General features: G+C 61.6%; 2 protein-coding genes across 5 annotated transcripts in view; one reads left to right on the top strand and one right to left on the bottom strand.

Moving 5' to 3' along the window:
• Nucleotides 1-20,394, top strand: part of ADAMTSL2 (ADAMTS like 2) — a 33,694-nt gene extending 13,300 nt beyond the window's left edge. For all 4 annotated transcript variants that reach the window (XM_034664768.1, XM_034664767.1, XM_034664769.1 and 1 more), the window contains 10 exons: nt 3,859-4,207; nt 4,621-4,993; nt 9,469-9,566; nt 13,782-13,908; nt 14,707-14,920; nt 15,008-15,163; nt 15,699-15,869; nt 16,543-16,719; nt 18,771-18,915; nt 19,735-20,394. In XM_034664768.1, the coding sequence (XP_034520659.1) occupies nt 3,859-4,207; nt 4,621-4,993; nt 9,469-9,566; nt 13,782-13,908; nt 14,707-14,920; nt 15,008-15,163; nt 15,699-15,869; nt 16,543-16,719; nt 18,771-18,915; nt 19,735-19,853 (1,929 nt within the window). In that variant the 3' untranslated portion in view covers nt 19,854-20,394. The remainder of the gene's footprint in view (nt 1-3,858; nt 4,208-4,620; nt 4,994-9,468; nt 9,567-13,781; nt 13,909-14,706; nt 14,921-15,007; nt 15,164-15,698; nt 15,870-16,542; nt 16,720-18,770; nt 18,916-19,734) is intronic.
• A 1,415-nt stretch (nt 20,395-21,809) lies between these two features.
• The window catches only part of FAM163B (family with sequence similarity 163 member B), a 28,191-nt gene continuing 26,007 nt past the window's right edge, over nt 21,810-23,993 (bottom strand). The window contains exon 3 of the mRNA XM_002920698.3: nt 21,810-23,954. Within this exon, the coding sequence (XP_002920744.2) occupies nt 23,553-23,954 (402 nt within the window). The 3' untranslated portion in view covers nt 21,810-23,552. The remainder of the gene's footprint in view (nt 23,955-23,993) is intronic.

Here is a 23,993-nt window from a genome sequence, read left to right as displayed (position 1 = left end):
TGTAATGTTGAAGCATCCGTACACGTGTGCCCTTGGCGGTCAGGGTCAGTTCCCCACCAGGGTGGCCACTCCTTTCCTGCCGCTGTCCTGACACAAGGCGTCCAAGTGGACCAGGTGGCAGTCAGAGCTGACAGTTGAGTGACGTTCTTGCCGCGTCTCCTGGTGGCAGTGCCCCTCCCCTGGCAAGCACGACGTGTAGACCCGCAGACGCTAGAGCCCCAGGGGCCAGAGACCCCAAATGCCCACTGGGTCCCGGGGAATGATGGCGACAGTGACTTCCATTCTGTGCTTCCCAAAGCCCCGCGGTCTGCCCACTGGGGACCTGGGATGTTGTGTCATGGACGTCCCCCCTCCCCCGCCCCTGGCGCCTCATCATCACGGGGCGCTGCTCTCTCCTAGCTGCACCATGGCTCTACCTTGCATTGCTCTATCAGGCTGGAAGCTTCTGGGTGACGCAGTCTAGGGGGGGCCCGGTGAATCTCATGATCACGTGCCTGCCATGGTGCCTCCTTTGCTAGAAAGTGGGTCCCTTTGTCCAATGTAATGTCACCTGGTATCTTGTCTCGGCCGATCAAAAGCTCTGTGAGCCTTGGGTTTGGGGGCGAGGCCCTGTGGGCAGGAAAGGCAACCTCATCGTCAGAAAATCAATCACTTCCCCTGCTAGGACAGAAGGGGTGTCCCGTAATGGACTCTGTCAAAGAGCCGATGGTCCCTCGAGGATGGTGCTGCGAGCTAGCCCGAGTGTCAGCGCTGGACGGCTGGGCTTCCAGTAGTGGGAGTAGCTAGAGCCTTGGTGGGTGAGCGCCCATGCCCTTAGGCCTATGCATAGTTCCCATCCCTGCCACCGCGGCTATTCCTTTTATGCACCCGTCCTGCCAGCAGTGGGCAGACTGATGGCAGGGGCTGGCCTGGGTCAACCGGCACAGCCATCCTACCTATAGCTTGGTGGCTCTGTGCCCCTCCCATGGGGGATGCTCCCCAGGGCACGTTAACAAGTGACACGAGCCACTCGCATCTTATGCTGCATGGATCCATCCACGGGTATTTACTCCAGACCTCCTCACCCCCTACCCCACACCCCTTTTCCACCAGGACCCCGACCCACCACCCAAACCATGTGCCCTGCCCACGAGTCAGTACATGTTCTCACCTTGGGCTGCTCTGCATTTCCTACAAATTAGATGATCACCCCACACGCACTGCGTAAAGCCTGTTGGGAAGATTTCCCTTCACTGCAGTTTTCCGAAGCCCCCCCCCCCCCCCGAGTGGGGCTCTAGTGAAGCAGGTCCCGTTTTCGGCTGATACCCCACACCAAGCTGACCCATCTCAGGCTTGAGTTTGGCCATTTTTCTCCTCCCTGACTTCATCCTAATCATACGTCGTGCAGCCATCGCTGTGAGCTGAGAGATGCCCGGTGAGGGGGGTCGGACGCTGAGGGTGTTGGTCACCTGCCCATCCGGGCTTCTGGCCCCCCCCTGCTCTGACTGTGCGTAATCCTGGAGGGGATGCTCCCCTCTTACTGTGGATACTACAGGGCCTCCCAGCCGAGTAACTTAGCGGAGTTGGCTCTGGCTGCATGGGTTCCTTGATGTCCCAGGGTCGCAGGGTTCCTTCTCTAGCAGGGCCTGGCGGTGCCTCAGAAGCTCTTCCCCGAACGATGTATACTTACTTGTTGTGGGCGGCTTGGCCTTGCTCCAGAACGCTAGGGGACTACGTTGTCACTCTCCTCTCGAGGCTGGCTATAGTCCACCTGACATCTTTGCCTAGACCTGACGGCCTAGACCTGCCGCAGAGCCCCTTCTCCCCAGGACCCCCACCGATTGTTACGACACCAGTGTATGGGTTGGACCCACGTTCCCGGGTACGTAATATGCTACGTCCCCAGTTCTTCTTCATAAGGGAGGAAATGAGATGCAATAATGTATCCTTTACTCTCAAGGAGATGTCCTGGCATGGCGAAGACCACTGAGCCCTGGGGTGCTCGCTGGCGGGGGCAGGGCACTGAATCTTTATAGGGTTGAACGTCCGCTCCTCTGGCATATATATGCTTTACCGAGGCCTCCCACACCACTTCCTGCTCAGCCGCTCTGGTAGACATGGTGTCGTCAGGGACGACGACCCGTGTGACGTTCTGTAGGATGGTCCAGACCCCCTGGTACTGTATGATGTCGGGGAGCAAGGGTGCTGAACACAGCCCTGGGGCAAAACTGCAAATGAGTACCGTTGTCCATCCCAGGTGAACGAAAACCGCTTCTCCCCGGTCGGGGTAGAAAGGAGGGTATTTGCCCCACGAGAAGCCACAAGTGATGAACTTGAGGTCATGTTAACCTGGAAAAACACCGTATCCATCACAGGGCGGCAGCTGGGGCTCCTGCTCGGGTGGGTGTGGAGGGGCTCCCCGTCAGCCCCCTGGATCTGTCTTGTTTTCATAGGGGCCAAACTGTTGAGTTAGGCGGGGGATACGGGGATTACCGCCGCGCATCCTTCTGGTTACTGTGAGCGGCACTAATCTCTGTAATTTACCCAGGATGCAATATTGTTATTGATTTACTCTCTCAGATGGGGATGGGGGTCAGGCGCCGGGGTCAGGGGCTTCCACTCAGCTCTCCCCACTATGGTCGCTCTTAGCCTACAGGCTGAAGGGCCGACTGCCAGCCATGCACTTGGGAACCGGGGAAGCCTTGGATCCAGTGGACACACTGTGAGCCTGACCTGGGCCATAGTTGGGCCACTAGTCACCCACATGCTCTCACACTAACAGGGGGCAGCTATGATGCTTTGGTCCCCGATTAACTGTGACAAGCTGGACCCTGGTTCCCAAATGTCTACCCATTTCTCTAGCAAACAGTTAACCAAGTCAATGACTGTCAGATCTTTGGGAGAAGAACTGGGGGAATCATTACCTATACACTTCTTCTCAGGGACCTGGCCGTTCCATCATTCACTGGACTGTGGTCTGAATGCTGGCCCAGGAAATCGGGTGGGGCTGTGAATTTTTCTGGGGCAGCTGCCCTCCGCCCCCTGAATATCTACCCTTGGTTATCTTTTGATCTTACAGACCAAGAAACCGCTTTTCTGGACCCATTTATTTGTCCCCTGGGAGTCCTTTGCCCTGTTAGCTGTGCGCAGAGGTCTCTGTGGGTCAGGCCTCCTGGCCTCCACGGCAGCCTGCCTTGTTCTGATGATCGCGGGGAGTCTGGTTCTATGACAGCATGTCCTGCCCTCTGCCCTGGCCTCCTTCCAGGTGTCCCTCCAAGTGATGCCAGCGCCTCGTCACGGGCACATTTCCTTCCGTTCTGGTGAACAGAATGTCCTCCAGGTGCTCCTGCAGGAAACGGTGCCCTGGAGGGTTTTGCAGCCTTTCCTTACACTCCCATCTCCTGCCATGGCTTTACCCTTCGCTTAGCGTTGGCCTCCTTTCTCCAAGCTTCCAAGAACCACCCCGGTGACATGTTAGCACTTTCTCCCAGAGCTACATCCGTGGGATTTCTGGCCTGTGGTGAGAACAAATGCAGGTCGGGTTTTAGTCGGCTTTATTGCTTATAGAGCACCCTCCGTGCACCCTCCATGGCTGGTGCCTGGGGCGGACAGCTCCCTCGCCCCCTCCCTGGGTGTGCCCCTGCTCGCCAGGCTTTGGGTGCGGGCTGCCCGCGGGGCGAGGTGCAGCCTGGATGGAGGCCCTGCTCTTTAGTCAAGGGCGCGTCCCTGGGAAGGACTCAGCTGTGGGCCACAGCAGGGACTGCGTCGGGCAGCTCAGGACAGAAGTGCACCTTTCCTCTAGGGGCTGGTGGGCAATGACCCCGGCAGCCGCCCCAGGCTTGTGCGGAAGGGGTCGGTCCCGCTTCTTCTCCTCCCCAGGTGTGGAACCAGAACGGCAAAAGCCCCTCCATCACCTTCGAGTACACGCTGTTGCAGCCGCCGCACGCCCACCGCCTCCAGCCCCTGTACTACGGCTTCTCCGAGCCCGCGTCCGAGAGCGCAGACAGCCAGGAGCTGGACGGGGCCGCGCTGCTGGGCTTCCTGCGGCACAACGGCTCCTTCTACGGCCAGGCCTCCTCCGAGCGCCTGGGCCTGGAAAACCGGCTGTTTGGCCACCTGGGCCCGGGGATCGAGCTGGGTCTGAGCGAGGGCCAGGAGACCAACGAGGTGTGCGAGCAGGCCAGCGGCAGGGCCTGCGAGGGGCCTCCCAGAGGCAAGGGCTTCCGAGGTAACCAGGAGTGACGGGATGGGGCGGGGGCTTCCTGGGGGAAGGGCCCTGGCCACGCAAGGGGTCTTCAGTCCCCTGCGGGCCACAGATGCTACTGCCTGGGGCAGGCAGGCCCGTTTCAAATAAACTCACATTCTGAGGTTCGGGGCAGATGTGAGTTTTGGGGGGACCCTATTGAACCCACTGCAGAGGTCAGCAGATGTCCCTGCAAGAGCTGGTCCAGGCCGGCTGGCTCGCACACCTCTACTTGGTGGTCCGCCTCCGCTCCGTGGGCAGAATCCTGCCTCCGGGAGGCTCCCGGTTCGGGTCTTTGCTGCCAGCCACCCTGGTTCCCCCCACCCCCTGCCCCCATGGGCAGTTCTAGCACCCACACAAGGGAGCACTCGAGAGTGAGCCACCTGTCTCCCTCGTAGACGGCAATGCCACCGGGACAGCTCTCGCGGGGGACAAGGATGACCAAGAGGTGGACGCACATCTCACCTCTCAGCGGCTCCTCTCTGCCAATGTCATCTCCGACCAGCTCCTGGGCGCCGGCTCCGACTCCAGGGAGCTCCCCTTCAATGAGACTGGCAACAGCATCTTTGCACAGGGCGTGCCGAGGAGCTCCCCGGCAGAGAGCCTCTACGTGGACTATGAGGAGAACGAGGGGGCCGGTGCTTACCTGCTCAATGGGTCCTACCTGGAGCTGAGCAATGACAGAGTGACTAACACCTCCTCTGAGGCCCCGTTCCCGAACGCCAGTGCCAGCCTCCCCACCTTGGCGGGGAACCGGACTCACAAGGCCAGGTAGGAGCCGGGGCTGCTGGGCGGGCTTGGTGGGCGAGGGGACACATGGCAGAGAGCCATTCCTGCCCAGGCTCCCCGCCCCCTGATCTGAGTAGGAGGTTGGAAGTCTGGGTTTTAACGAGTGCCGAGCGCCAGTGTGGATCTCCAACACTGGCTCGGGGGGAGGAGGAGGGAAACCGTTGAGTGGTCATCGGGAGCCAAGCTTGGGCTAAGCATCTATGTGTAGGGGAGACACCTGCCACAACACCCTTAGGGCAGTTGCAGGGACTTAGAGGGGGTCACAGAGCCTGAAGGCCTGTGTTCTCAGTCTGGACAGTCGCCGCACACAGGGTCACTGGGCCAGAGCCCGGGAAGGGTCCAGCGGGGTCCTTGGCCAGGGCTCAGAGCCCGGAATCAGGCATTGGGAATAAGGCCTTCTGCTTCAGGGGCTGGAGTCACCTCTAGCATGTGTCAAGTAAGGGTCTACCTGGGGCCAGGCCCCCAGAGCCAGGGACGCACCTGGAGATGCCTAGACAGTTACACCTGGGGACACCTTGTCAGCCACACCCAGAGATACCTGGACAGTCATGGCAGGCTCTGGGTCGGAGGCAGCTGGGAGCAGGGTGGCCCCAGGCCTGCCACCATCCCTGCCAGGAGACGATCCCTAGTGACAAGTCCCTTGAGCCGCTCCTGACCACCATGGAGGGCCCCTGTGCCGTTCCCCAGAAGCTCAGGGGGGCAGCTCACCCTTGACTCACCTCAAGCACAGTGAGTCAGGCTCGGCAGCCCCCGGTGGTGGGTGGGGGCTGGGGGTGGGGAGGACTCAATGGTTTTGTCTTCTGAAGATCCACCCAAACCCCTTGACTTTAGACACCAAACATGAATGGACCCCTAACCAGGGCTGAGGCTGCAGAGGTGGGCATCCTTGGGACCCTGGGGGCCTGGGTTTAATAGAAGGCTTGGGCTTTACTCATAAGGTGATGTGGTTGGGGTGACACTCTCGCCCTTGTGCCTGGGGACAAGAGCAGCAAAGCGGCCCCCTTCAGCCCACGAGGGTATCTGTGTCTGCTCTTCGGCTCTTTTCTGAGCCCCCCCCCACCAGTCACAGGGAACAGCTGGGGCACATCTGGGACACCTCTTACAGGCTCTGTGTGGAATTCTTCTTTGCAAATGTGGACAGAGTGAAGCTTCTGTGGCCGCCCTTCTTCCCACAGGGCCCACCGAGGCTGTCTGCTCACCTGCCTGGGGGCCCAAAAGCTTGCAGGGTATGGGGCCTGGGGGCCATGTGGGTCCCAGCAGCAAGGAGGGGTGGCAGGCTTTGCTTCCAGGTGCACATCCGAGTCTGAAAGCAGGGTTCACGGGCAAAGGGCCAGCGTTCACAGTGAACCAGCACTTGCTGGTGGGATTGAGCTGGTTCCCGAAGGCTCTGAGCCTGGTCTCCACATCTTCAGCTGGCCTCTGGTCAGCTCCAGGCCTGCCCGGAAGACTGCAGTCTATCCCCAGTGGAAGCCCCGAATGAGGACTCAGGATATAGAAGCATCGGTAGCCCGAGGAACCTCCGGGCTGGGGCCGGGGCTCTTTCAGGTGTCCAGGAAGGTCGGCGTCTGTCTCTGGACGGCTTTATTGGGGTGGCACAGAGGTCCGGCTGCCTCATGTGGCTTATGGCTTGGAGAAAGCTCAGGAAGGAGCATTGGGAGACCTGGGTCACCATCCCAACTTCCCGTGTGACTCAAACATGTCTCCCACCCACTCCGGGCTTCAGTTTTCACGTCCTTGATGCGGGGCTAGGAGGATACCCCAGGGCCCTCCAGTTGGGCAGCCTGGGATTCCCAGGCCAGATCACACACCCACGAGCTTTTGGTCCTTAAGCCACGTTGAAAGCATCTCTCCTGCCCCAAACCCAAACGACTCTTACCCATTTCAGCCCCGGGGCCAGGGCAGGGGGTGGGGTGGGTCCTGGGCCACAGGAATCAATACAATTGATTGTTCTGGCCCCTGGGGGAGGGGGGATGGGGCGGCACCCCCAGCCAGCTGCCATCAAAGGATGCTGCAGCGGGGAGACCAAAGATGGTCTTTGGAGATAAAGGGCCCAGGGAGGCGGCAGGGAAACCACCCGGCCAAAATAGCCCGGCGGCCCACTGTCCAAACACAGGAAGTCGCGTCTGCTTCGAGAGAGGCCGAAATCAAAGGGGCAGTTCAGAAAGGAAAGGTTATTTTCATCTCTTCAGAGCCGCCTCAAACAATCAAGGGAGGGCCCACCCCCGTCTCTAGAAGCCGATGCTAGGAACCAGCACACGGAGACACAGGCACTTGCTGTCTGTCTCTCTCTCCCTTGGGCCTGGAGGAGGGAAGAACAGCAAAGAGGCTTGCTGGTTCATTTGTAAACAAGAGACTGCCCCCCACCCGGTGTCTGAGCCTAGAGCCCCACCGAGTCTGGCTGAGAGGGGCATTCTCTTCGTTACAAAAGGAGGCAGGAGAGGGTCGTGGCTCAGAGATCCTGTGGGTGTTTTCCTCCTGGGTGCTCGCTCCTTCCAAGAGCCGAAGCTGCCAAGCATTGCTTTGTTGTGCAAATACGGGCCGGGTTAGTCCCGAGGGGCTCTGCTGGGCCCCGACGACGTGGGCCGGGCAAGAGTGAGGTGTGGGCAGCCCCTCCAGAAATACCTTTTGTGCTTCAACCCCAAAGGGTTATTTTGAAACAGGCCCCCTCTCTCTCTCTCTCTCTCTCTCTCTCTCTCTCTCTCTCTCTCTTTCGTCAAGCATGAGTCACGCAGCCTGCTGGCTAAGGAGGGTGTAATTAGTGGAAGACAGTGCTTCTTTCCCAGGGGTGGGGCGGTGGGGCATGGCTGGGATCTTTGCATGTCTTTTTGTTCTTGGGGAGAATTTAAAGCCATGGAAAGGAGGGTGGGGGACCCAATCAGCAAGATTCATGTTCTCCGAGTCAGGCCTTAGGTAGCAGGCTTCCGGGCCCTTCCTCCCCAGGAGGCCTTGTATGAGGGAGCTGGGTGCTCTCTCCCAGGTTTCCATGGACCCCTTGCTCTGAGATGACAAGGTCTTGGGTGGGTGGGGAGCCCCACTTAAACATTTCTTCTCACTCATAAGGAGGAGGGAGGGGGACTTTCCTCTCCCCCCGCCCCCAGATCGATGAAAGGGAAGGGCTGGCTCTTGGTTGTAAAGCCTCCAGGTAAGGGGCTCCATGGCTTTCGTGACCCTTAAATTGGTCACTGACTCATGTTCTGCTCCCCCACTTTCTCGTCCTCAGCCCCCCACCTCTCTCCCCCTCCCTGGGTTATGAGGCCACATCAGGGGACTCATTCCTTAAGGTCGTGGGTGGATTATTTCCTGGTTCTCAGAGCGAGATGCGCCTTCAGGGCCACGTTCCCACAAGAGTGGACCACGGTGCCGGTCTACGCGGGAAACCACAGAAGTGGAGCGAGTTCCCAGTTGAATCCAAACCAATGTCTCGATCACGGAATCAGCGGGCAAGCCCTTCAGAGTGAATGCCCTGGAACCTTCACTAAGCCCGACCACTGACGTGGCAGAAGGTTCCCCAGGAAGGGACCCATGACTGTGCCCACGTGGAAGCCTCGTGGAAGGGTGGCAGCTCCAGGCGGTCGTCAGTCAGCCCCTTGGGCGTGAAGGGAAGTGGCGTGGGGCACCGGGACAGTGTCCGACGTGAGAGGGATGCCGAGGCCCAAATGACGTGCCCCGTCAGCCGGGCCATCACCCCACGTTCCCTCTGGGGGCCGCAGGGCCTTCAAGCTCTGGCGGCCACATCTCGGAGCAGAGGCTGGGGCTCTGGGAGGTGCTGCTGCCGCCGCTGCCACTTCCCTCCTCCCCCACTGAGTCCAAACCCAGCCGCACACTGGATACGGAGGCTGGGCCCCAGCACACCAACTGGTTCAAAGAAGCAAACAGTCCTGACAATAGCTGGCTTCAGCTGCCCAGGCTCCGGCCAAGAATCATAGCTGGTTGCTGGCGCAGACCCAGCTTGCTTTCCCGGGCACAACAGCCATCGCAGACCTGGGCAGACGTGTCTGGGGGGCACCGGCCGCTCCCCTGTCTGCAGCTGAGCTTTGCTGTTTTGATCCTTGGAGGCTGAATGGCTAGCGTCCCCATTCAAGCTGAGTCCCTGCTGAGGGAGGCAAGAGAGAATTCCGGCACATTCCCTCCATGGAAGGTGCCTTCCGAGGTCCCTTGGAGGGGTAGAGAAAAGGAATCCACGCGACAGTGGGAAGCCGGCGTGTGTGCAGGGAGCCGTAGCGATGTGGGTGATCCCCGAACTTGCCCCCACCCCGGGGCGTGGGCAGCTGCAGGGCCATGTGCTTGCACGGCCCCTGGGCAAGGACAGAGCAAGGCGAACGTCTGCTCCAACCTAAGGTGTGCGTCCCTGCGGTGCTCCCGGCTGTCCTCCGTTCTAGACGGCAGGTGGGCTAACCCCGACAGTGCGGACTCTGCCTGGGGGAGCGCTCATCCCCTTCTCTGCGTCTCCCTTTCAGGACCAGGCCCAAGACGCGCAAGCAAGGCGTGAGCCCCGCGGACATGTACCGATGGAAGCTCTCGTCACACGAGCCCTGCAGCGCTACCTGCACCACAGGTACGGGTTGCCNGCCGGGCCCCCCCCCCCCCCCCCGGCCCGCCTGCACAGCGGGGTGGGAGCTGCGGGGCCTGCCCGCTAGCTAGCAGCCCCACGCCGCCTGCCGCGAGCTTGTCTGATGATCTCCTGATCGCGGCAGCGGCATGAGGGGACAGGAGTTGGTGTCCTCGTGCTCACAGCGTACCGGACCACAGTCAGGCCCGGCCTCCTGGGGGTCACGCGGGCTGCCCCAAACACTCCCTCATCTGCTGTTCTTTGTATCCTATTTTGTTCGGGCAGATGTCCTTTTGGTTAAAAGTAAGACTGGTCAAGGGGTGAGGATTTTACTTTTGTTCACAGCAACCTAGGACGGGGAACTCGACCCACAAGGGAATGGGACAGATTCTAGGGCCTTGTCAGGGGAGCAGGTGGGAGGGGAACAGAGACCCCCCACCCTTGGCAGCCCCTAGACAGAGAGACACACACGGTTAGTTAGTAAGCATTGAGCTGAGATTTGAACCTCTGTCTGTCTGTCCACACGGTGGGCAGCCATCACATTCAGATGCTGGCCGCAGCCACGGGGGACCTGGGTTCCATCTGCTGCCAGCTCTGCTTGCCTCCCCTGGGGGCTGCTGCAAACTCAGATGTCAAACCCAGGGCCAGCACCTGGGGGAGACATTGTGGGGACACCCCGAGTGCTGCCTCACCCGTGCTTGGGACTTCATGTTTGGGTTTTGTCAACACTCGGGCTGCCACTCAAAATGTGTGATGCCCCCAACATGCCCCAGCACCCCCCAAATTGGCCTCTGCAGTCTCTGGCCTGTGAGGAGGATGAGGCAGGCCACTGGTGGACCCCAGGCAGCTGGGGGTCTGGGATGGGTCACGCACGCCTCCTGCAGCCCACGGTTGGCATAGGAGATCCCCGAGGGAGGAGCTGGGGAGTGGCCCCGCAGGGCTCTGAACACACCGTAGGTCCTTATGTCCGCTCGCACCGGAACTCACTGTCAGTTAGGGGGCTTGGGCCCCTCGTGCTATTGCAAGAGCCTCCTGGGCCGGGTGTGGGCATGCCGCGTTTGCCCCTGGGTGTTGTGGGGGTGCGAGGCCAGCTCTTCAGGGTGTGCAGTGAGTACAGGAATGACACCGTCTGGCTGACTGCACCATGTGCCCTCGGCAAGTTGCTGAGTCTCCCTGAGCCTCAATTTTCTACCTGTAAAATGGGACGTACACCCCCGTCAAGGTGGTTGTGAGGATGGAGGCAAAGGGACAAGGAAGCTGTCATGGCCAAAGCTCAGCAAGCAGGCACTGCCTCCAAGACGGCCGCCACCCGCCTATCGCCAGGCTGCTGGTCCTGGGAGTGAGCCGCGGGAGCCACCTCTCAGGGCTGGTCCAAGGGGGCTGGGCACATGGGGTGGGGGTTTTGAGGGAGCCTGCTTTGCCAGAGGCTGTCTCGGCAGGGCACGGACTGGTTCAGACAGAGCCCCCCCCGGTCTCCCCAGGACGCTGCAGGTGCTGGAATTGTCCTGAAACCTTATGTCTGGGAGCAATTCCTTTCCCTCCCGGACGAAGTGTTGCCTGGGGGGGGCGGTGACAGCGCTTGGGATGATGGTGAGGGGCCTGATGCCCAACCCTGGGGGGAAGACAGTCCCCAGGGAGGACACAGAGCCTCTTCTCCTTGGCCACAGAGTGGCCAGGCAGGGAAATGGTCTGGCTTTGCCTCTTGTGGCCCGAGGGCATAGTGGGGTGAAAGAAGACAGGAAGCGAGAAAAACTGATTTGGGCTCTGCTATGGGAGGCACTCTCCTTTAGCCGAGGCTGTCCAGGAGCGCAACGAGCGGGCCCAGTAGAGGGTGAGTTCCCCATCACCACAAAGGCACCCAGCTGGGCCCAAGTACCACAGGGCAGCAATGGCGCGGTCGGGTTCCTGCTGAATGGCCCCCCTGCCACTATCAAATTCGAAGCTGGTGACTGTGGCCAACTACTCTCCAAATCCCATTTCGCGGGGTGCCGAGGCCAGGCCAGGTGGCGGTGGGGTGAGTACAGGGTCATGGCACCCAGCGGGGGCCCCTTGGTACCTCCTGGGAGAGGGCTGGAGGTAGCAGGGCCGGCGGGCCCCGAGCCAGTGCAGCACACCCATCCATGTTTCACGCGCTCAGGCTCCCTGCTCGCTTTTGCTTAAAGGGAAGGCCCCGTGCGTAAGGAGGTTCAAAAAGCGCTGTGCGCAAGACTAAGGTAATGAAGAAAATCGGTACCTCGACTCTCTCAGCATCTCGGGGAGGTCCCCAACTTGGGGATGACCAAGCTAAGGCCTTGAGAGTCAGAGAGTCTGAGAGTGTTCACGTGACCCCACCGTGCCGAGGAAGACACTGGGCCGGGTCTTGAACCCGTCTCTTTTGCTCAAGACCTGCCGTGTTTCCACTCAACGGTGACGTCTGAATGGCTAATTAGGCACTTGGCGAGGGTCTGCAAGTCCCCAGCCCTGGACCTCCCTGGGCCCCAGAGCTGGTGTCTCTGAGGCCTGGGACATTCCAAGCAGACCTGGCCAAGAAGGCGGCCTCCCCCTCAGAGAGGGCGAACGACGACACAGCCTACTGCTGGCTCAGAGGGGCCGGTGATTGCAGCCTGGCTCGTCCTTTACGGGAAAAAAAAATCCCCATGTAGGCTGCTTCCCTGGCTGTTTCTTTCTATCCAGGGCTGGGGCTCTCCATCAATGGGGAAATTGTTTCCTCCTGGGGGACTGGCAGCCCTATTGAGGAGGACTCTTATCTCCAACATTCAGGGAGGCTGGGTCATCTCTCTCTCTCTCTCTCTCTCTCTCTCTCTCTCTCTCTCTCTCTCTCACACACACACACACACACACACACACACACACACACACCAGCAACAACAAACCCTAACCACACCTGGCCTTCACCGATGCTAAAAAATCTCCCTGAATCATCCTGCTTCCTTTGCAGGGACCCAATCACTGTTCAGTGAATTTGGCCCATGTGCCAACTTAGTGCCGGGTACAGGGGTGCAAGGGCAAGAAGACCCTTCTTCCAGAGGAGTAGAAGATGGGGGTGGGTCAAAGAACGAACGGTATTGGGTGAGGGCTGGGCCATTACACATCGTCCCCCTGATGGGATTTATGGAGTACTGGGGAGCCAAGGAAGGTAAACACATGTAATAGTGATTAAAGAAAGTTCAAGAGAGTTGGATGAGGATTCGGTGTGCCATAGGAGGGCAGGGAGAGTCTGAAGATCGAATATAACACCTGGGGGAGGGGAGCTGAAAAGACCTGGAATGGTGAGAGTTTCCAAACATATCCATTCACCCACCCACCAACCTATCCATCCTTACTCACCAAACTGTCTATCCATCCATCCATATCTATCCACCCATCCATTTATCCATCTACCCATATCCATCCACACATCCACCCATAACCTGTCTGTCTATCCATCCATCCATCCATCCATCCATCCATCCATCCATCCATCCAACCATCCATCCATACATCCATCCATCTACCCATATCCATTCACCCATCTACCCACAGCCTGTCCATCCATCCATCCGTCCATCCATCTACCCACAACCTGTCCATCCATCTGTCCATCCATCCATTTATCCATCTACCCATATCCATCCATCCATCCACTCACAACCTGTCCATCCATCCATCCGTCCATCTATCTACCCACAACCTGTCCATCCATCCATCCATCCATCCATCCATCCATCCATTTATCCATTTACCCATATCCATCCATCCACCCACAACTCATCCATCCATCCATCCATCCATCCATCCATCCATCCATCTATCCGCCTCTCCATGTATCCATCTACCCACCCACCCTCCCATTTACCCACCCACAGATGGGTAGTTGCTGAATGAATGAAAATTAGTGACACCTGCCTGTATTTGACTCTGTACCCCTATAAGGGCCAATTTGACCCCAGAGTTTGTGACATACTAAGTGGATGCCCAGTCTGAGCTGGATGGGGTAGGGGTGGCAGTGGGGGTGCAGAGAGTGGTCAGACCCTGAGACATGGGCAGGGAGAGAGTTCAAATCCACAAAGCTGTCCTCACTGGGCTCTGCCAGTGTTCTGTAAGCTAGTTACTGTCATTATCCTCAATTTAAACCGGGAAGCTCTGAGAGGTCAGGTGACTTGTCTGTGGTCGCATGGCCCATCTGCTGGTCTCCAAGGGATTTGCTTATGGCTCATGGGCCCTTCCCTTGTCCTGAACCAGGGGTCATGTCGACCTATGCCATGTGCGTCCGCTATGATGGCATCGAGGTGGATGACAGCTACTGCGACGCCCTGACCCGTCCTGAGCCCGTCCAGGAGTTCTGCGCCGGGCGGGAGTGCCAGCCCAGGTACCTGCCACCCCGTGCCCTGGGCCGGGGTGTGGGGCAGCTGGGTGTCTGCTTCGCCTCTGCCTCTGCCTGGAGGAGCAGCAGGACTTGGTCAGCATCCTGCTCCTGTGACGGGCTTTGTGGGCAGGGGCCTGCGGGGTGGGGGTACGAGCCTGGCCTTCCGGTCCTCCTGCCATGTATCACACGGCCTCACACGTGGTCAGAGACTGAGCCCTAAGTGTGTCCTCTTCCCACTCACGACCCTGACGGGGTCCCCAGAGGAGCCCGAGGCTATGCACCTCTTTCCTTCTGGCTTGCTCCATCCGGGCCCTCTGCTCCCTGCATATTTGCTCCCTTCTGAGAAGCTGGTTATGGGGCCCCGGGGGCCTGCCCTTCCCCCTTGGAGCCCCCATGGAGGTCAGCACAGGGCCCTGGGACACTGAAGCATGACCTTGAGTAGGAGAAGGAAGGAGGGCACTTCAGGAGGAAGGAACGACATGAGCAAGGGAGCAGGGCCAGGACATGGGTCCTGAAGTGGCTGGAAAACCGGGGGGTGTGTGGAGGTGAGAGCAGGTGGAGGCCAAGTGGGTTCCTAGGCAGGCTGGCCAAGTGCATGCTCCGGGCACCAGCTCCGGGCACCATTGCGCCCCCCCCCGCCCACCTGGGTGTCTCCCAGGGGGGCTCAGGGTCACGCGGGCAGCAGCCTCCACCCTGGCTGGCCTAGCGCAGTGTGATTTCGGACGCCGTCGGGGGGCTGCGTGGGGTCCCCACTGCGGGAAGGAAGGTGGGGTGTCTGAAGGCCAGCCCCTCCCGAGGCAGGTGGGAGACCAGCAGCTGGAGCGAGTGCTCGCGCACCTGCGGCGAGGGCTACCAGTTCCGAATCGTGCGCTGCTGGAAGATGCTGTCCCCCGGCTTCGACAGCTCCGTGTACAGTGACCTGTGCGAGGCGGCCGAGGCTGTGCGGCCCGAGGAGCGCAAGACGTGCCGCAACCCGGCGTGCGGGCCCCAGTGGGAGATGTCCGAGTGGTCCGAGGTGAGCGTGCGTGCCGCCAAGCCCGCGAGCTCGGGGTCCGTGCACATCGGGGCAGCCCTGATCCCGCCCTCACCCGCTTCCTTGCAGTGCACGGCCAAGTGTGGGGAGCGCAGCGTGGTGACCAGGGACATCCGCTGCTCGGAGGACGAGAAGCTATGTGACCCCAACACCAGGCCCGTGGGGGAGAAGGACTGCACGGGCCCCCCCTGCGACCGCCAGTGGACTGTCTCTGACTGGGGCCCGGTGAGGGCGGGGCCCGGGGGTGGGGTGGGGTGTGCAGGGAGGGGGGACTGCTGCCTGTGCCCAGTGAGAGTGGGTCCCCGCTCTTCACGTTGGGGTGCCTCAGTCTCCCTGTTTGTCTTGAGTGAGGATGTGGGGTTAGAACACCTAACCAGCCATTCTCCTTGTTATTATGAGGAATCAAAGCCTTATCCGAAAGCACGATCCCTTTTCATGACCTCCCTGTCTGTGTGTCTGTGTGTCTGTCTCTGTGTCTCTCATCTGTCACAGACACTCAGCTGCTCACCAGGTCCCCTCTGGGTGCTGGGTACACGGATGACCTTTTTAGGTATTTTAGGTGTGCTTTTCTGTGTCTGTTTTTCACCGAGCATGGAATATTTCTGTAATTAGAACAGAAAGTGTTATTTAAAAAGTGGTTGCCCTGGCAACTGCTCCCTCCCCCACGCTGCCCGGGGAGCTGGTCCTCTCTGGGAACACAGCGGGGTGGGGGGGGGACGTGGAGAGGGCCCTGCCTCTAACCCCAGCCTCCCCCCTGCAGTGCAGTGGAAGCTGCGGCCAGGGCCGGATGATCCGGCACGTGTACTGTCAGACCAGCGATGGCCGGGTGGTGCCCGAGTCGCAGTGCCAGATGGAGACCAAGCCTCTGGCCATCCACCCCTGCGGGGACAAGAACTGCCCCGCCCACTGGCTGGCCCAGGACTGGGAGCGGGTGAGTGCCCCGAGCCAGCAGCAGGGCTGCCCTCTGCCTGGGCGAGCACGCGGCCGAGAGCCAAGTGGCCAGAGGGACAGACGGGTCACACGGGGAATTAATCGCACGTTACGATGGCACAATTCACTAACGAATTGATTTGAAATAGAAAAAAAAGCCCCAAAGGGAAGAGCACCCCTCAAAACTTGCCAAATCTAAGGAGGCAAATGCTTGGTGAGGCACGTGGAATGGGTCGTGGTTCCTTGGCCCCCTCCCGGCCCCCGCTTTCCGGATTTGTAGGAAACCAGGGCAGGGGGCATGCAGGCCGTGCACCCATTTGTTCCCTGACCATCTCATCTGCCCACCGACTGGCCAGTCGCTGACTTGCCCCTCAGGACAAGTCGTTCTCGCCAAGTTGCTGTGCGTGGACCACCATTAGCCCAGTCCTCTTGGGACAAATTGTCATTAACCATTTTGTTTCAAAACAGATGGTTTTCTGCGAAATTGCTTTTGATCAAATGTGTCTGAGGCCAAATGGCTATTGACCAAAGAGTTCTCAGCCAATTTGCCGGGGATGCAAACGCATTCACCCGGTTGTTACTGACCAAGCCGTGTCACCGCAGTCCCGCGTGCTGTGTTCTGGTCCTCCTGGCCTCTGACCTCTGACCCGGCCCCATCTGTCCCCTGGCCTCAGTGTAACACCACCTGTGGCCGAGGTGTGAAGAAGAGGCTGGTCTTGTGCATGGAGCTGGCCAACGGGAAGCCACAGACCCGCAGCGGCCCCGAGTGCGGGCTGGCCAAGAAGCCCCCCGAGGAGAGCACCTGCTTCGAGAGACCTTGCTTCAAGTGGTACACCAGCCCATGGTCTGAGGTGAGCGAGCAGCTGGCCCCTCTGCACCCTCGGGCCAGCCCTGAGTCCTGGTCCTGCCATGGTACCCCGCCCCCCGCCCCAAGTGCCCCTCGCTCACGCCCTCCATGGTCTCCTTGATGTGTCCTTAGCAACAGTGCCCCTCCTGGGCCCCCCAGGCCCACTCCACCTAGTGATGCCATCCGCTTTCAAAAGGAGGCAGAAGGGGACGCCCAGAGTGGTCTTTGGAGCGAGGTGGGGGAGAGAACGGGAGCCCCGGGGCCAGGGCCGCTGTGGCCAGGCTGTGTGGTCTGGGGTCTCTAGAGCCTCTGGCTTCAGTGTCCTCATGGGCCAGCTCTGGACGCTACGGGGATGATGCAGGGGTGTCACATGGCACGGGGAGCCCTGGGCACTTGGCCGTGATGTTCTGCCGTGCGCCTCAGACACCCATACCCAAGGCTTCCGTGGTCTTGGGTGCTAGGATGGTGGAGGCCAAATCTCCAAATCTTAGAGCTCAAGGTGAAGATTTCTAGAGTCTGTGAGACAGGGTGAGTCTGGGGGTCCCGTGATTGCTGCTCCTCCCGGAGGACCTCTGCCCCCCCCACCCCGGCTCAGGGTTCTCAGTGGAAAGACTGGAAGTGATGCCAGTCTTGCCCTAGACGGGACCTCTGCTTGCTACGGCACGCGTGCTTGTTCAAGAGGCAAAACCTGCGCGTTTAGTCATTCTGTGTTGCCCATGGAAGGACCCACCTGGGAGAAGGCAAGGGGCTGAGGGTGGGGTGGAGGCTTCCAGAGGCGGCGTGGGCAGAGCCAAGGGCCTGAAGGGTGAACAGGCGTCCAGGGACCTGGATGGTCTTTTGGCTACAGAGAGCAGGGCGAGGCCTGTCAGGGGGCCAAGCCTCCCCCCGAGTGGCAGTGCCTGGCTGGGAGGGGAGGGCGAGGAGGGCATCAGGTGGGGCTGAGAGGCTCGTGAAGTTCGCCTGGGGCTCCAGGCCTCCAGGAGCCAGCTTCGGAAGATGGGGGCAGCTGTGGGGGTGGGGCAGGTGCAGGTGCTATGCTGGGGGTTGGGTGTCAAGCCCTGGAAGGGAGGAGAGCCACAAACAGGGAGCAGACCCTGCCCATCCCCCAAAATGACCTGAGAGCCCTGGGGGAGGGACCTCCCCATGTTGCCCTGTTGACAACGTGTGGGTGAGGGGTGACTGACACAGATAGACCGTGGTGGGTGTGGGGACCTCTAGCATCTTGTCCCTGTGCGTGCCCCTACCTGGGACGTGGGCTCAGTAAGAGTTCACTCCTCCCAGCTGTCCTCTCCACCACTCCCCAGGGGTGGGGGGTTCCCTCCGGGGGCACAGCTCTGGGGGTATCCAGCCATGGTGGGCGATCCTGTGCGCTCAGTGCTGAGCTGGCCTCCTCTTGCCCCCAGCCTGGGCCAGCCCCCCACGCTGGGAGTGGGTGGGTGGTCCTCTCTACTAAGTCTTAATCAGTTGAATGGGAGGCTGGGTCCAGGGAGGCTGGGGCCTCCCGCCCATAGCCCCCTCAGGGAGTCGAGGGCTCAGGTCGGAGATGTGCCTGGGTGATGTGGGGTCACCCATATCGGGGGGAGCAAGAGGGAGCCACCGCCTGTAGGATCTTGGCAGGAGGATGACGGGGCAACTGGGGTCAGCAGATGTCCCTGGTGTTCTGGGTAGCTCAGCGGGGTTTTCCAAGGGGAACATCTGGACGGGGGAGCCTCCGGTGGGAGTGGCGACGGGTTGAATTGGCCCATGACACACACAGTTTTTTAGTGGAGTGGGAAACCAGTGCCCTCCCTCGGCCATGGCCCCGTGTGTCCGGAGTGTTCTGTCTCATGAGCCCTGGGAAAGCGGAAACCAAAGGACCCCCCCAGGGACAGTGGGGAGAGGAGGGGTCCACTGCTTCACTGCGGACAGCGAGGCTGAGCGTCCCTGGGTGGGCTGAGTGTCAGGCTTTGAGACCCAGCAGCCTGGGGGTAGGGGTGGGTTCCCTCTTTGGCCGGAAGCCCTGCCTTGCTAGGTGGGCGGGGGGGGGTGCTTTGGTCACGCTGTCTCTCTCGTCAGTGCACCAAGACCTGTGGGGTGGGCGTGCGGATGCGAGACGTGAAATGCTACCAGGGGACGGACATCGTCCGGGGCTGCGACCCGCTGGTGAAGCCTGTCGGCAGGCAGGCCTGTGACCTGCAGGCCTGCCCCACGGAGCCCCCAGGTGAGAAGGGGAGGCCGACAAAGGCGGGCAGAGCCAGGGCCTGAGGCATGAGCAGGCGTCAGCCAAGGGGCCAGGAGGATCCAGTAGCTGTGGACCCCAAGTCCTGTGGGGGGGCGAAGGCTCCACACCCCTGAGAATGGCTGAGCTTGACTGGGAGGTGAGGGTGGGCAGGCGGCCAATGAGACCCAACTGGGGCTCAGGGTCCCCAGGAGCCATTCGGAAGCATCTGGCTTCCGAAGATCGGGCCGACTGGGGGGGGGACCAGCAATCCGGGGTAACTCAGCCTGCGTGGGGCGCACAGCTCAGGTGCCAGCCACAGGAGGCCAGGCGGCGAGGGCCGACGTCGGGCTCGTGTGCCTGGAGCAGGTGCGGGGTGCTAGGCTCTGAGGGGCACTGGGACAGGTGACGGGCTGCTTCACACCCCTCCAGTGGCGGGGACACCTGTGCGCCTGGGGGCCTCCTGGGAAGTGAGGTCAAGGACCCCTCCCAACCTGGCTCTGGGCATCGCCCTTCCTGTGCACAGATCAAACCACCCGGGGCATATCGTGCCATCCTGGGGGGGGGGCAGAGGACTAGCGCTCGAGGTCCCAAAGGGAGGTGGGAGGCCTGTTGCCCCTGCACCTAGAAAGGGGCAGGGAGGGGCCACCTGGCCCACCAGTGCTCTGCTGCCTGGGACCACCCCCGACGGGACCAAGCTCGTGCAGTGGAGAGGAGGTGGTGGGGTGGGGGTGGGAGTCCTGGCCTGTTGAGTTTTCACCCGTCGGCTGCCTCTGATGCCCTATCCACCCCCACCTGCCCTGCCACCGTGTCCCCTCCCAGACGACAGCTGCCAGGACCAGCCAGGCACCAACTGCGGCCTGGCCATCAAGGTGAGCCTCTGCGGCCACTGGTACTACAGCAAGGCGTGCTGCCGCTCCTGCAGACCCCCTCGCTCCTAGGCCCTGCCGCCGCCCCTCGGAGACGCGAGCACCTGCTCCGGGGCCCCCCCCAACTCCTGGGGCCCCTCCACGGACACCCTGCCCGAGGGCGCCCGGGCTGTGAAGATGAGACCCTGAGCCTTTGCTCTCCCCCCGGGGAAGGAGAGCCCCCCGACAGAGCCGCCCCTGCCCGGGAAGGTGTTCTTCGAGCGACGAGGACGGCGTGTTTGTGGTTCCCGAGCCGCCGGCACCCGGCCTGGCACCCGGCCCCAGCCCAGGGGCCTGGGAACGTCCTCTCTCCCTCCAGGGCTGTGGGGCCAAGGAGGGCGGGGGCGGCCAGGAGAGCCAGGTGCCACCTCGGACCCGGGTCCTGTTTGGCGTGCTCCTTCCAGAGCAATTGTGTCTCACAACCTTTGTCCACTTGCCTCGTTCCACGGAGCTCTCACGCGCGGAGGGACCCGCTGCACTTTACGCCCCGGGAGGAGGCCCTGTTCCTCACGGCACACTACCATACGGTCGTCAGCCAGTACTCCTGTCTGTTAATAAAGTGGTCGTGTTTACGGCGGCATCGTGGGCTTCCCGCGGCTCCGGCAGGAGGGGTGGGGTGGCGTCAGGCTCTGAGAGCCGGGCTGTCCAGCTCGTGAGTTCAGGAAGATTGGCTGAGGCCTCGGGCTGAGCTGCGGCCTCTTCCCGAGGAGGTGACAGTCGGGGGCAAGCAGACATGGATGGGGTGCCTGTGGGGGTGAGGGCGACAGGGGGCATCGGGACTCCCACATTGTACTCAGAACTGAGCCACTCTCACGCCTTCTGGCTGGTGTGGAAGCTGGGGAGGGGTGGGGGGCTGGAGGAATTGCCTGCCCTGAACCTCGGGAGAAAAGCCCCACTTCAGGGTGTATAGGGAAGGAGGAAATGGGGCAAGTGGGGCCGGTCCCACACTGGGTGCTTGGGAATGCCCTCCCTCATTACTGTTTCTGGGCCTCGTAGAAGGGCTAAGTAATCTGGACTTGGGGGTGCAGGGCCACACAGGAGGGCTTCCTGGGGGAGGTGATATTTAGGCTGGTCCCCAGCACAAGTCCTTCTCCTGGATGAAGGGGTGGGGAAGGGCGAGCAGAAGAGGAAGCAGTGAGCACAAAGCCTCCAGGGGAGGGTCGGGGGATGTGGAAGATGCTGAAAGCTACTTGCACTGGCTTCGGTGGAGGGAAGGAGGACCGGAAGTGAGACTGCCACAGGGCCCAGGAGGCCACAGGGATTTCTCCTTTGGGGACAGGTAGCTTCCCTGGGATGCTCGGCCAGGCACTCCCCAACCCGGGGCCAGAGCAGGGTCCACGCACGGTGTTCAGGACAGCCCTGGGGGGCTGCGAGGGGGATGGGTGTTGAAGGTCACTGAGGTCGTGGGGTGGGCTTGCATGAGGTCCCCAGCTCCGTTCCAGGAGACGGGGGTCACAGCAATCCAGAGGTCTAGGTCTCCCTGATGCAACCTGCTGCTCAGCCCTGTTGTCAACCCCTCCTCTCTCTCCTCCCCCTCTGCTCTGCTTCCCTCCCCCATCCTGCTTTCCAACAACACTCACTGTGCACTCACTGTATGCCAGGCTCTGCGTCACACGTTTCCTAAGAGCCCCGTGAAGGGGGCATCGCTATCACCCCACCGTGTTGATGCTAGCACAGGCCCAGAGGCCCTCCACCACTCGTCCCAGGTGACTCAGCCCGTCACCTCCACCCCACTCTCCAGGAGCTCAGAGTTTAGGCCAGTGGCTCCCAGCCTTGGCAGACAGACACGACCACCCTGGGAAACACCCTGAGATGCGCCGTGCTGTGGCGGATCCCCCAGATGGGAGAGGACAGGCAGACTCTGCCTGGCACGGGGCTGGACGTGGCCCCCGCCCAGACAGTGCCGGGGAGGGGTCTGGGCTGGCCTGGAATCCCAGGCTGACCGAAGGCGGTAGTGGCAGCAGTGGCGGCGGTGGCGGCGTGGTGATGCCGGAGATGAGTTTTATTGGCGTTCGCTTTTCTCAGGGAGCACCAGCTCCCCGCAGGTCCCCGCAGTGCAGCTGTATGAGCTCACACGGAAGGGGGCTTATCTCATTTCAAGTGGATCTATGAATCTATACAGAGAATAGAGACCAGAGAAGGAAAGAGGAACCCGGCACAGAACCGCCACCTCCCGGGGCTCGCCCCCCCACCCCAACCCACCCCCCAAGTAAATGCACAAAACGAACTCATGGGGTTCCACAAAGGAAGGGAGCTTGGGCTGCGGGGAAAGTTGGGGATGGATTCCATTAGCGTGTCCGAACTGAGGCAGAAGGAGAAAGGAAGAAGGAGAAATAATCCAGAACGCTAAAAATAGTTAAGTCTTCCCTAACTCTGCTCCCATCCAGATGACTCCACTCCTCGGGGCTTTCGGCAAGAGGCGGGCACAGGCTGCCCGCGGCTTGGGGTCCTCAAAGATCTGTTTGTCTTTTAGGAAGATGGCGTGGCTGAGGAGCTTGGTCTGCCTCCCTGGCAGGCAGAGGCTCCCCTACCCTGGGGGCTCCACGGTGGGCCCCGAGAGGGCAGGGGGCTCTGGGGCCCTGCTGCAGAGGAGGAAATGCTGCCCCCGGCTGGGTGGAGGGGCAGCGTTGCCCGTGCCCGGGACCCTGGGGTTGGGACATTTCCCTGGGGTGGCCACTGGGCATCACTTCCCCAGCCAGAGGGAGGGAGTTGGAGGCTGGGCTCCCAGGGAGACCCTGGCCCTGCTGGGAGCTTGCTGGAGAGTGGGCTCAGTTGCGTTCCGCCATGGAGTGAGATCAGGATCATGGGCCTTGCTCCCCGACCCTCCTGAGACACAGGGGTTGGGTGGGAGAGCTCGGGGTGTCTCCCCTGCGGACCAGAGCTTGAAGGGCTCCCGGAGGCTGAGGCCCAGCGGGTAGGAGGGCCTGTCCCAGGCCTCACGGGGAGACAGTGGGTCTTTTAGGTCCCCATCCTCGCTCGTCTACCCTACCGCACCGGGGCTGTGGAATGGGGCGCGTATCGTCGTGTGGACGCTCCAGAGGCAGGGGGTTGGCACGTGGCCTCTTCTTCCCTTGGTGCCTCCCTCTTTCACCAAAAAGCCAGTTGGGGCTGTGAGTGGCGAGGGCCCAGCCGCCCCTGAAACTCTTCCAGGGCACCTGCAGGCAGGCCAGCCCAGAGAGTTGTCTCAGCGGCCCGGCACTGGAAGCCAGGGCTGTGGGGGGGGCAGGGTGGGGGAGGCAGCGGCCCCCGTTCCGGGACAGAATACTTGGTCTGCACTTGCTACTGGGCCAGTGACGTTGCGGTCACCTCCTCTTCCTCGAACAGGTGGGAAGGCGGAGCCCCAGGGAGCGGGGGACAGGGTCAGGTCTCGCAGCCAGGGATGGCCACGTTCCCGGGGCTGGGGAGGGGGGCACGCTCCGCGGCGGCTTCACTGAAGGGTATCTTCAGCGTCAGGAGCCTGGTGTCTCCGCCTTGTCCTGCAGCCTGACACCCGGGAACCACCGCTCGCCTGTGCCTGCCTGCCTTCCGGCCCCACAGCCCCTAACCCTGGCGGCCACGCGTGTGCTCACGGGGCCTTACCCCTGCCGTGAGCCGCGGAGCTCCCCCGCGGGCCCCCGTGGTGACCGGGAGGCGAGGAGGGCTGGGCCGAGCCCTGGTTCGGGCCCAGGGCCAGGCCGATGCATGCCGGGGAGCCCAGCATGGTCCGGGGACCCGGCGGGCAGGTGGGGCCGCTCAGACGTCGGTGCTGATGCTGCGGCTCCGGGAGAAGGCCTCCCGCATGGCCGACAGGCGGTTGGGGTTGAGCGCCTGCAGGCCTGCAAAGCTCGCGGGCGGCAGCTCCGTGTCCTCCTGGCCGATGCTCTGGTAGGCCACGCGCTCCCCGCCGTTGCGCACGCCCTCGTCCTCGGGCTCCTGCAGGAAGAAGGCGGGGGGCTCGTAGTGGGAGCAGCTGCGGCAGAGGGCGCGGGCCTGTGGGGTCTTCTGGCTGAAGGAGGTGGAGGCGGCCGGGTAGAGCGCCGGCCCGTTGGGCAGCACGAGGTTGCGGCCGCAGGGCAGCGGGGGCAGGTGCGAGTGCACGGCGAAGTCAGGCTCCTCCTCGTCCTCCTCCGACTCGTCCTTCTTGCAGCAGTAATACTGCAGGCAGAAGGCTGGTGACCCCCGGCTCCCGCCCAC

Source organism: Ailuropoda melanoleuca, chromosome 7 (genome assembly GCF_002007445.2).
Source record: "Ailuropoda melanoleuca isolate Jingjing chromosome 7, ASM200744v2, whole genome shotgun sequence".
Taxonomy (NCBI): domain Eukaryota; kingdom Metazoa; phylum Chordata; class Mammalia; order Carnivora; family Ursidae; genus Ailuropoda; species Ailuropoda melanoleuca.
Note: the sequence above shows the minus strand (reverse complement) of the source record. Positions and strands in the feature narration are given on the sequence as shown.